At 44.5% G+C, this 12,637-nt stretch overlaps 1 protein-coding gene across 5 annotated transcripts in view; it reads left to right on the forward strand.

Annotated features, from left to right (window-relative positions):
- bcas3 (BCAS3 microtubule associated cell migration factor) overlaps window positions 1-12,637 on the forward strand; it is a 915,564-nt gene that overhangs the window by 659,200 nt on the left and 243,727 nt on the right. The window contains exon 24 of one of the 5 annotated variants that reach the window (XM_078224615.1): window positions 3,789-3,911. The exons of the other annotated variants lie outside the window; for them this stretch is intronic. Within the exon in view, the coding sequence (XP_078080741.1) occupies window positions 3,789-3,832 (44 nt within the window). The 3' untranslated portion in view covers window positions 3,833-3,911. Of the gene's footprint in view, window positions 1-3,788; window positions 3,912-12,637 lie in introns of those variants that run through there. 5 annotated transcript variants of the gene reach the window in all.

Below are 12,637 nucleotides of genomic sequence, written 5' to 3' on the forward strand. Positions count from 1 at the left end.
AATGAGTTTCTATAAGCTTTTTCACAGCCAGGATTCCGAGCTGTGTCAATTCCAAGGTGGGGAAGCGTTAGGGTTAAAATCCAACCACTCCCTACAGGACAGAAGGAAAAAACACCCAGCTACTCGCACAGTTCTGGTTCTCTGCTCATGGATAAATATTGGCAGAGGCTGATTAGCTCTTCCCCTCCTTGGCTGTGGAATAATGATTGATAAAAGATTCCTGAAGAAAGCAGGAAGTAGGAAAATTCTTAACCAGACAAGCTGTTAAATGTCAACAGTGGTTCAGTTGGTAACTCTCCCAGCTGTAAGCCAGAGCCTGTGAATTCAATTCCCACTCAAAAGACTTGGGCACATAAATCTAGGCTGACACTCCAGTGCAGTACTGAGGGAATGCTGCACTGTTGGAGGTGTTGACTTTTGGATCAGTTGTGAAACCGAGGCCCTGAGCTCTTAGGCGGATATAAATGTATGGGCGGCACAGTGGTTAGCACTGCTGCTTCACAGGACCAGGGACCCGGGTTCGATTCCCGGCTTGGGTCACTGTCTGTGTGGAGTTTGCACATTCTCCTCGTGTCTGCGTGGGTTTCCTCCGGGTGCTCCGGTTTCCTCCCACAGTCCAAAGATGTGCGGGTTAGGTTGATTGGCTATGCTAAAAACTGCCCTTAGTGTCCTGAAATGTGTAGTTTAGAGGGATTAGTGGGTAAATACGTAGGGATATGGGGGTAGGGCCTGGGTGGGATTGTGGTTGGTGCAGACTCGATGGGCCGAATGGCCTCTTTCTGTACTGTAGGGTTTCTATGAAATGTATGGGTGGCACGGTGGCACAGTGGTTAGCACTGCTGCTTCACAGGACCAGGGACCCGGGTTCGATTCCCGGCTTGGGTCACTGTCTGTGTGGAGTGTGCATGTTCTCCCCGTGTCTGCGTGGGTTCCCTCCGGGTGCTCCGATTTCCTCCCATATTCTGAAAGGTGTGCTGATTAGGTGCATTGACCCGAACAGGTGTCTCACTGTGGTGACTCAAGGAATTTCAGAGTAACTTCATTGCAGTGTTAATGTAAGCCTTACTTGTGACTAATAAATAAACTTTAAATGATCCCATGACACTATTTCCCTCAAAAACAGCATTGAAAAGGATCATCATCTGGTCATGACCAGATTGCTGCCATGTTTCCTGTGGTACAACAGTGGCAACATTCCAAAAGTACTTCATTGATTCTAAAGCGATTTGGGACATCTTGTGATTATGAAAAGCACGAGATACATACGGTCTTTCTTTCATATAAAACTACTAATTTTATTCTCTTTTTTCTAAAATGTTCACTGTCTCTTCATTACAGTATCTTATTGTTTCTTTCAGGGCTCCAATCTCCTTGCTAAACCTTCTCTCCTGCTAACTTAGCTCGGTTGGCACTGTCTGTCTGTCCTTCATCTGCCCTTATTCCGAAGATTGACTGTACGATGAGCAATCTCTCTTAACTGATTTCTATTCTGCGCTGCCCTACCTGCCTGTCCCATAGAGATGCAAATTCACATTCTGATTTTATCCATCCGTGGCATCTTGGGTCTTTCTTTTCCAAGTCTTTGGCTTGGCATTACCTTCTAAGTACTTCTCTCCCATTCACATGTCCGAATATGTGAGCTTCCTTGATATCAAACAAGTTCGTCTTAACAGCAGCTTTTTCGAGCACCCACTGGTTTGTCCCCTGAGCCGCCCATGACACATGTCCACCTTTCCTTTCAAATCTTCTTAGCCGAGCATCACCATTCTTCTTGATCATCCAGCTTTCATAGCCATACATTGTCACCAGTCACACAAAGGCTTTCAGAAGATGAATTTTTGTTGTAATCGAGATGCTGTGGCTTTCCCATACTCTTTTAAGTGAGTTCCTAATGTCGTGATCCTTGTTAGATCTAGCCCAAATCTCTCAGGTAGACTCTATGGGCAGGAATTTCCGGCCACGCTCGCCCTAGACCGGAAAATCCCACCTGAGGTCAACAGATCTTTGTATGGTCCGCCCCAGCCTGCGACGATTCCCGCGGCAGGCAGGACGGGAAAGTTCCCCCCCATTATCTTCCAAGATGAGTGACCCAAGATAGCAGAAGGTATCAATCTATTGGCACTAGTCTTTCACCATAAACTGCCACATCCTTTCTTTCACCAGGCCACCAAACTAACTCTGACCAGAGGTTTTTCATTTCTTTTTGTTACTTCTGACAACAGAAAGGGCGGCACAGCGGTTAGCACTGCTGCCTCACAGCGCCAGGGACCCGGGTTCAATTTCTAGCCTCGGGTCACTGTCTGTGCGGAGTTTGCATGTTCTCCCCATGTCTGCGTGGGTTTACTCTGGATGCTCTGGTTTCCTCCCACAGTCCAAAGATGTGCAGGTTAGGTGGATTGGCCGTGCTAAATTGCCCCTTAGTGTCAGGGAGACTAGCTAGGGTAAATGCCTGGGATTATGGGGATAGGGCCTGGGTGGGATTGTGGTCAGTGCAGACTCGATGGGCCGAATGGCCTCCTTCTGCACTGTAGGATTCTATGAACAGGAAGTTGGTTGCCCCTTTTTCCAACATTCCAAGTTCAATGATTCACCAAACTGCCTATCTTTTTTCTTTGTTCATTGGCAGATACTTTTGCTGGGTTCAAATGGCTAACAGTCCTAACAGTAATAGGTGCAGATGTTTGCTGGGAGCCTCAGGTGAGATGATGAATTCGCCATTGTCTCTGGTTGTTGTGTAAATATATCTTCAGTGCCTGGTTCATTAAAGTATAACTCCTCTTTGTAAACCTATATGAAACAATTTTAATTTAAAACATACATCTAAATGTTACTAGTGTGCAATTTTTTTCTGTGGATGAATATCAAGAACCTTGAATCTTGAGAGTAAGGCAATAAGAATCGCTTAGGTGCATTGAAATTCTGTGCTGGGATTAGGTAGACAGTTATCTGGTGCACGGGGAGTTTTAACATCGTTGTTCACAAACACAAATGGTTTTGATAAGTAAAGGAGAAACTGGCAGAACATTGATTGGTAACCAGAGAACACAGATTCGAGATAAGAAAGAACAAAAAAGGAAATGAGGTGAAATGTTTTTTAATGCAGCGAGTTGCTATGATCTGGAATACATTGCCTGAAAGAGTAGAAGAAGAGGATTCAATAGTAATTTCAAAGGGGGAATTGGATGAATACTTGAAGGGGAACAATTTATAGAGCCATGGAGGAAAGACAGGGGAGTGACACAATTTGAATAGCTCTTGCAAAGAGCTACCAAATACCTGATGGGCTGAATGGCCTATTTCTGTACTATATGTTTCTGAGTCCATCTGTTCCAAACACAGCGATTAGTGATGTAAAGCTATCCCTGTAATGTGCCAGTCTGGCTCTAAAGGTCCTTTTTATTTCCACCCAAGCCACAATGCAGCTCCTATTTAATACTGATTTATTTATTGAGTTATATTAAAAGAGAGCAAGTCTAAAGCTGGTCAGAGGCTTTGAAGAGTCAGACAAATTTACAAAGATAGTTGCACTCAGTCTATCACTGTATGGTTAAAATTGAATTAGATCCAAAAAAAATCAAGCCACACATTCTGGGTAACAGAAAAACTACACGCAAAGCTCTTGGCACAACATCAGGAAAAAGGATTTGCATCAAACTGACAGATTAAAAAGGTATGAGATTGGATAAGTGATTACTTGTGAGAATGTTTTCCAGTTATTGAGGACACTGATCTGCATAGAGTTTGATGTTAGAGTTGATCTCTGGAGCAGGTGTTCATTGACCTTTCAGATTTCAGGTGGAGAATGCCAAAGGCAGACACTTGGAGAATATGAAGTCAAGACTTGTATTTGTGTGGCTCTCATCACCAAACTGTAGGAAAACACGATGCAGCAAGGTAAATCTTGAAGCACAGCCACCATTCAGAACAGGGAAAATCCCAGCTTTTTAGTGGCGCTGGTTGAGGTAAGAATGTTGGGAGGACACCAGGAGAAATTCATTTGGTGCCAAGGGACATTAATGTCTTGGGAAAGGGCATCCGAACAAATCAGTATTAAAAAGGGGCCTAGCCATCTGACTGGATTTATTGGGGGGTGGCACAAGCCACATGAAGGTATTAACAATCTCTTTATTGCCAGTTTAGTGGTATTTCTGTACCCTCTTCTCAGGGAGGGCATCATCCACTCTGATTATTTCACTTCTCTGTTTAGCAGATACAAACCCCAACTTATCAACTGTCTCTATTGTACCGTGGTGATCAGGACCTTTTCATTCAGGACACATGTATCAGCTGTGGTTCAGTGCGAGCACCCTACTAGCTGAGTTAGGAGATAATAGTTCAAGTTCTGCTACTGAGGGAATATTAAGAGGGGCAGGTTGTGTAGGTTGGTGGAGGTGGTGAAGGGGACTACAGGGTCATGAATGTCTGGATTCCCCTGCTTCCTGTGGCGTTTTCACAGCCTGCCTCTTCTGAGTACCTTTCTCCACCCAGATATCAGCCTGATTGACAGGCTTGACTTCTGGTTGGATGGGGAGGACTCGAGAGGAGGCCACAGGAGCAGGAGTCTCCGATCTCCAAAGTTGGTTGGGGATCTTGGTGGGGATCACAGGGGTTTCCAATCCGCTGCCTCAGATTTCTTTGTATGGGTGGGCTATAGAGTGGAAAGCAGTCTTCCTCCTCCTGACCCACAAGAAGTGCTGTCTTGGCATTTAGCTTTACTTAGAAGCTGCTCTCGCCTCTATTCAATTGCTGAATATCCAACAGTTTGGGGAACCCAGCCGCCCACTGCAAAGCAGGCTAAGCCCGAAACTGCTATCCTCATTGAAACATTGATAATGACTCCCCACCTCCTGGGAACGGTTTAGCTGCCTTCCCTTGAATGTGGATGTTGGGATTGGTTTTATAGTTTGAAAATTTTAACGTCTGACCCAAGCTCACCTCATCTGTTTATTGTGGTTAAAACTGAGTCCATAATCTAGGCTGAAACTCCACTGCATTACAGACGGAGTGCTGCACTGTCAGAGGTGCCCTCTTTTGGATAAAACTGTTTGCCAAGGCTCAATCTGCCTCTCAGATCCATGACACTATTTGAAGAAGAGAAGGGGAGTTCCCTTAGTGTCCTGGCCAACTTTGCTACCTCAAGCAATATCACAAAACAGCTTATGTAGTCAGTTAGTTGAATGTTATTTTGGTACCATGTTGTGTGTAAATTGGCAGCTGCATTTTATGACATTACAACAATGAATACAATTCTAAAGGACTCGATTGACTGTGGAGTGTTTTGCTCGTGAAAAGTGTGATTAAAATTCATGTTTTCTCTTGCTCTGTTTCTCAAATCATACCATATTCTTGCGGCCATTACCTATCTGGGGTTCATTCTATCATTTATCATTGTGGGCAGAATTTAATCTTGCCCCCACCGAGGCAAGTTTGGAGGCAAGGTGAGGGGGGGGGCATTTAATCAGGTGGGTAACTTCCCATCTATGCCTTGATTAAGTTTGGGGTGGGCAGGCTCCTGGACAGCTTTCCCACCCCGCTGCCAATTGAGGCAATGCCCACAGGAACTCATCCTGCCTCTGCTGGTATTCACATAAGAACATAAGAACTAGGAGCAGGAGTAGGCCATCTGGCCTCATTAGCCTGCTCCGCCATTCAATAAGATCATGGCTGATCTTTTTGTGGACTCAGCTCCACTTACCCACCCACTCACCATAACCCTTAATTCCTTTACTGTTCAAAAATTTATCTATCTTTGCCTTAAAAACATTCAATGAGGTAGCCTCAACTGCTTCACTGGGCTGGGAATTCCACAGATTCACAACCCTTTGGGTGAAGAAGTTCCTCCTCAACTCAGTCCTAAATCTGCTTCCCCTTATTTTGAGGCTATGCCCCCTAGTTCTAGTTTCACCTGCCAGTGGAAACAACTTCCCTGCTTCTATCTTGTCTATTCCCTTCATAATCTTATATGTTTCTATAAAATCTCCCCTCATTCTTCTGAATTCCAATGAGTATAGCCCCAGTCTACTCAGTCTCTCTCCTCATAAGCCAACCCCTCAACTCCGGAATCAACCTAGTGAATCTCCTCTGCATCCCCTCCAGTGCCAGCATATCCTTTCTCAAGTAAGGAGACCAAAACTGTACACAGTACTCCAGGTGTGGCCTCACCAGCACCTTATATAGCTGCAACATAACCTCGCTATTTTTAAACTCCACCCCTCTAGCAATGAAGGACAAAATTCCATTTGCTTTCTTAATTACCTGCTGCACCTGCAAACCAACTTTTCATGCACAAGGACACCCAGGTCCCTCTGCACAGCAGCATGCTGCAATTTTTTACCATTTAAATAGTAGTCCATTTTGCTGTTATTCCTACCAAAATGGATGACCTCATATTTACCAACATTGTCCTCCATCTGCCAGACCCTCGCCCACTCACTTAGACTATCTACATCCCTTTGCAGACTTTCAGCATCCTCTGCACCAGAGGACGCTGAAAGTCTGCTTTCCTCATGGCTACTGCCCCATCCCTTCATCACCCAGAAGTGAGCAAAGGGATGGGGCAGTAGCCATGAGGAAAGCCCGAAAGGTTTTTGTTTGTGTCTCCCAGAGAAGTCCCTCGTTGTCAAGAACTCGGTGCCTAATCGAGGGAGCCTGTATCGGGAAAGGGGATGTTTGGGGTTGTCCGATGCTATTGGGAGGTCACTAGTGGTTCCGCCGCAGGAAAAGTTTGGGAAACCCTGATATAACTGATGTGGGATCAAAACATCAGCTTCCACTTGACGGCTGAGAGTGGCACTCCCCTGCCCTTGTCTCCGACCACCCCTCTCAGCGCCTTCCCCTGTTCCCACAAACTCCACTTGCAATCCAGATCCTGCCCTCACTCACCTGTGGATTGGGCCCCTCACTGATACTAGGTTTCTGGTTGGTGCGCTGATGCCAGCTACCACTGCTCCCCCAGTGTAATGCCCGCAATGCAGAGCTGATGGCCTCTGATTGGGATTGCAGTCCGATCCTGGGAAAGGCCCGATGCTAACCAGTTAATACAATAAGCCCTCCCCAAAGGAGGTGATACCTGACTGTCACTGGCTCTTCAGCCAGTGGGCAAGAGCCCTGCCACCTGGGTTAAATTTCACCCTGTATGTGTGAAGAGCTTTCTTGTCTCAGTCTTAAATTTGCATTTGTCTACTTGAAGCTGTGTTTCCTGGTCATGCAGTTATAATTATTTTGAAGCAATGTTCCAGATTTCTTTTTCAATATTGTTATCTATTTTAGATAGCTCTGTAGGGCCATATACAATGAGCTGAAACATCCTTCTAAAGATTCTCAGTGACATTATCGTTAACAAGATAGATTCTGGTGAAGTGCGACTCCTATTCACAAAATTTTGATGTTGCAAATAAACTTTTATGTCTTCTTACCACAAAAACCAAAATCTGGGAAATTTCTTTGCTACTTGCTTAGATCTCTCTTTTTCCTACCTTTCTGTCTGATGAGCTACCAAAAGCCAGTTGATGCTGAGAGGCTGTTCAGAGAGGCACAGAACCAGCCCTAGGGTAACTCTCCTTCCTACAGAGAAGGTGTCTGGCATCTATTAGATAGCTGCCCTCAGTGACCCTGCTGAGATTGGGGCCTCAGTGATATGGGGGGAGCCTCAAGTCTGTGGTCCCAACACTACTCTGGAAGTGAGCATTGGTGCTCCCACCCCTGCATCGGTGCTACACCTCCTCAGAGAAATCACACTATAAGACCTCTTCATCTGCCATCGAGTAGAAGCTGATGTGTGGTTCCCAAATCAGTTATAGCAAATTTTTCTAGCCACAGAACCGCTAGTGACATCCCAAGAGCATTGGGGAACCCTAAACATTCTCATCATGTCGATGGCATGTTTTGGCTCCCTTACATGAATCCCCTACCACAGACCCCCTCACAAAGCATTTATTTTATTTGCCAGAATTTGCTTTTTCTAATGTGTTCCCAGGCTGTAATTGACACTGGCAAGGTAACAATTTCTCTTACTGGGTAATCGTGTTTTGCCTCTGCCACTCCTTCACAGCATAGCCCGCTCCTTCACTCACCCAGCAAGAGAAAAACAAAATTAACTGGCCCATCACAGCCCAGCCTCTCGGAGCCTAGCTGACTAATGAGGCCATCAGAAGCCAATGCTCAGAGAGGCCAGGCTCTGATTGGTCAATATGATTTTTTGTTTGATTTGTGACCCTTGCTCTTCCTCAAATCTTTGCTTCTTCAACTGACTTACACACACATTACAGTTCTTTTTTTCAGGATTTAAAAGAAAATGCTGCCTTTTGGTCACATAGCTGCCAGAGCTTCTGTGGAATCCCAGGAGGCCTCTGGCGGATCCCCAGGGTTCCGTGGCCCTCCGTTTGGGAGCCGCTGGGTCATATAATCTGGTTCACATTCTGAACATTGATGTTGCTGAGCCTGGGCCTCTCTATCTCAAAGTTATGTCTCTTCCGTTTTTCCACTAGGCATTCCCAGTGAATCTCCACTGAAAACAGGGTTAGGTAGTATAGTGATCATGTTCCTGAGTCCATAATTTGGTCAACTTATATTTATCCAAACTTTTGCTACCGCAATCAAACTACTCCAAATCTATTCATCCATTAATCCTGAGATTACCAACCTTCATAGAATCATAGAATCCCTACAGTGCAGAAGGAGGCCACTCAGCCCATTGAGTCTGTACTGACTGTCTGACAAAGTATATTACCCAGGCCCTTTCCTCAACCCTATCCCCGTAACCCCACACATTTACCATAGCTATTCCATCTAACCGTGGGACACTAAGGGGCAATTTAGCATGGCCAGTCCACCTAACCTGCAAACCTTTCAGACTGTGGGAGGAAACCAGAGCACCCGGAGGAAATCCACGGAGATACAGGGAGGACCTGCATACTCCACACAGACAGTCACCCAAGGGTGGAATTGAACCCAGGTCCCTGGTGCTGTGAGGCAGCAGTGCTAACCACTGTGCCACCTTCACTGGCTCCGGATATGACAACACCTCATTTTTAAAACCCTCATTCTCGTTTCCAAATCCCTCCATTACCTCATCCTTCCCTATCTGTATAGCATCCTCCAGACCGTACAAGCCTTCGAGATCTCTGCATTCCTCCAATTCTGGCTTCCTGCATGCACATCTCTGATTTTATATGCTGCATTGGCGGATGTGCTTTCATCTATCAAGGCCCGAAGCTTTGAAATTCTCTCCCGAAACCTGTACGCCTCTTTATCTCCCTCTCCTGTTCTGTGATGCTAATAAAATCCTACCTCTTTGATCAAGCTTCTTGGCATTCTTCCTGATTTCTCCTTATGTGACCTGATGTCAAAATGTTTTTATTATCGCTCTTGTTAAGTGCCTTCAGACATTTTTTACTATGTTAATGTGCTATATAAAGGAAAGTTGTTATTAACCCAGAGGCTTGGACAAATAATCCTGTGAATGTTGCACCGTTTTCATTTTACAAATATATATTTAAACTGATTCCCAGTGAAGTTGAAGGCAATTTTTATTTTATTTGAGTTTTATTGTTGTTACTGAGGGAGACAAATAGAACTGGAATAAGGAATTATTAGTTATTAGGTGAGGTTAAAGTAAGAGGGAATGGAGTAAGGTTTAATTTAGGGTTACAATCCATGTCTGTGGATGCACAGGACATGATGAATAAGTTGGGTGAGGTGTGGGTGCAGATAACCAAATGAGAATATCATCTTCTGGCAATAACGGAGACCTGGCTCAAAAAAAGGACAGGACTTGATGGTAAATAATCCTGGATACAAGTTGTTCAGTAAAGATAGGGAAGGACAGAAAGGAGGAGGCATGGCACTATTGATCAGGACAATATTATAGTGCTGTAAAGTGATGATGTCCGGGGGGGGGCGTCGAGGACAGAATCTATTTGGTTAGAGCCGAGAAACAGTACCATTACATGAGTGGGTATTCCCACCAACTAGTGGAAAAGATGTAGGGGAACAGATTTGCAAGGAAATTACAGATAAGTTGAAAACCTGTAGAGTACTTGTAATGAGGATACTATAATTACCCTAATATAGACTGGGATAGTAACAGTGATTTGATTTGATTTATTATTGTCACTTGTACTTGCATGCAGTGAAAAGTATTGTTTCTTGCATGCTATACAGACAAAGCATACCGTTCATAGAGAAGGAAAGGAGAGAGTGCAGAATGTAGTGTTACAGTCATAGCTAGGGTGTAGAGAAAGATCAACTTAATGTGAGGTAGGTCCATTCAAAAGTCTGATGGCAGCAGGAAAGAAGCTTTTCTCGAGTCGGTTGGTATGTGACCTCAGACTTTTGTAACTTTTTCCCAACAGAAGAAGGTGGAAGAGAGAATGTCCAGGGTGTGTGGAGTCCTTAATTATGGTGGCTGCTTTTCCGAGGCAGCAGGAAATGTAGACAGAATCACTGGATGGGAGGCTGGCTTGCGTGATGGACTGAGCTTTGTTCATGACTCTTTGTAGTTCCTTGCGGTCTTGGGCAGAGCAGGAGCCATACCAAGCTGTGATACAACCAGAAAGAATGCTTTCTATGGGGCATCTGTAAAAGTTGGTGAGAGTCATAGCTGACATGCCAAATTTCCTTAGTCTTTTCTTAGGGTAAAGGGCAGTGAAGATAAGTGATTTTAGCATTTTTATATTTTTGTATTTTGAATTCAGCAATTGTTATTATTCTGCAACAGGTTAGCAAGATCATAAAAAACCAAACCAAGCACTAGGCTTTATTGTCGAGGGATGGAATTGAGAAGTGGGAAGGTTATGCCAAACTTGGAACAAACCTAGAATATCGCGCACAGTTCTGGCTGCTATATTATGAAAAGGATATAGAGGCGCAAAATGTCTAGTCGTGTCCAGAAAGAAAATCAAACCAGAATTGAGATTACCATGAAGAAAGGGTCAGACAGATGGACAGATTTTGTTACCTGGGAAGTACGTTAACATCGGACAGAAAGCACAGCCAGGAAATGAAACAAAAGAAGGCAATGTCCAAACAATCATTTCAAAAAATGAGAATGATTATGATCAACTCAAAATTAGCCTGAACACAAAGCTGGGATGCTGGGAGGAGAGCTTGTTGCTTTGAACTGCAATCACTTTCAATGATGAAGAGAAAGCTGCTAAACGCAAAGGCTAGTGATTTACTGAAAATCACATGACAGAGACAAGTTTTGGACCTGTTGATTTAGAACTGAGTGGCCATGAATTCCTTCTCCCATTCGGATTGAGCGGGTTCAGCCATAGGAGCGGAAAACATCGTGAGAAGGCCAAAGTCGCATTTTATATCAGCGTAAATACATGACGCAATTGTTTGCCACCCCTGTCAGTGACAAAGCTCATTCCCTGATGTTTGGCATCGGGAACATCACTTAAATATATTAACATATAACTATCAGGGTCTTACGACTGAATCATTATCCCTCCCGTAAGAAAATCCATCCACGTTGGAGTGATGTCGGAACGGTGTGAAACCTGAATGGTCTCCCAAGGCATGTACCTGGTGAGCAGACCTCCCAGGAGAGCTCAGATGTATGTATCCAGACACTACCCTGACACTGCCCAGGCAGTACTAAGAGATTGTGCCCAGTCTGTGCCAGGAGAGGTTCCCGGGCAGTGCCCAGGGGGCTTGGGATGCAGAGGAGTGTTGCAAGGTGAAATCCTTTGCGCTGTGGTGGCCTTTAAAAATGGCGTCCCATTCCTTGAATGACTAAGTTACGGCGGGTGGGTGAATTAGAGGCTGTATTTTGTGGGATCCACATTATTTTCTTCATAGTTTGGGACTACACAGCAGAGAAAGCCACCGTTGTTGTTAGTGGCTTCAACACTACCTTTCCTGCCTGCCATCGGCCTTTGCCGATTTCCAGGAAAATCTCATCCAATGTTTTTTTGCGGAATAAATCAAGAAGGAAGGCAGTCTTAATTGGCTTTCTCCCTGCCTTGCCTTAAATTCTGTGTGTGATTAACAACCTGAAGCCCGATGATCCTCATCTGGGTATAACTTGTCTGCATTTGGAAACCAGAAAGGCTGAGACAGGAAGAATTGATCCATCTCTATGCTCTCCCCCACATCAAAGCCCCATTTGTGAGAACCTCCAGACATCTACTGGGACCAGCTTCACATGAAGGAGCTCCAGATCAACAGCATCCAAACCCTGCAAACTTTATCCTTTATTTCATAAAGCCTATCCTCCAAAGCCCTTCTCTGCAGATACCCCAAATGTTTGTCCTTTGTTTGCTTGTGTGATGTGTGCATCGTGGGGTATTTTTTTTAAAAAGGGTACATTCACATGTTAACCAGTCTGAAAGACAGGCTGGTTGGCCATGCTAAATTCTCCCTCAGTGTACCCGAACAGGCACCGGACTGCGGCGACTAGGAAATTTTCACAGTAACTTCATTATAGTGTTGATGTAAGCCTAGTTGTGACACTAGTAAAATAATCTTAAAACTTAAACTTCTTGCAACTTGTTTTATAAAAGAAGTTTTGTTTCATAATAAATTAATCATTCTGATTTTATTGAAAGAAGTCTGGTTAAAGTCTCTTTTATTCTGTGGCTAACAGCAGGGAAGGCAAATAATTGGCAATTTTGGTGAGTGAATTAAACTT

The sequence above is a fragment of the Mustelus asterias genome, chromosome 12 (assembly GCF_964213995.1).
Source record: "Mustelus asterias chromosome 12, sMusAst1.hap1.1, whole genome shotgun sequence".
In the NCBI taxonomy this organism is placed as follows: Eukaryota; Metazoa; Chordata; class Chondrichthyes; order Carcharhiniformes; family Triakidae; genus Mustelus; species Mustelus asterias.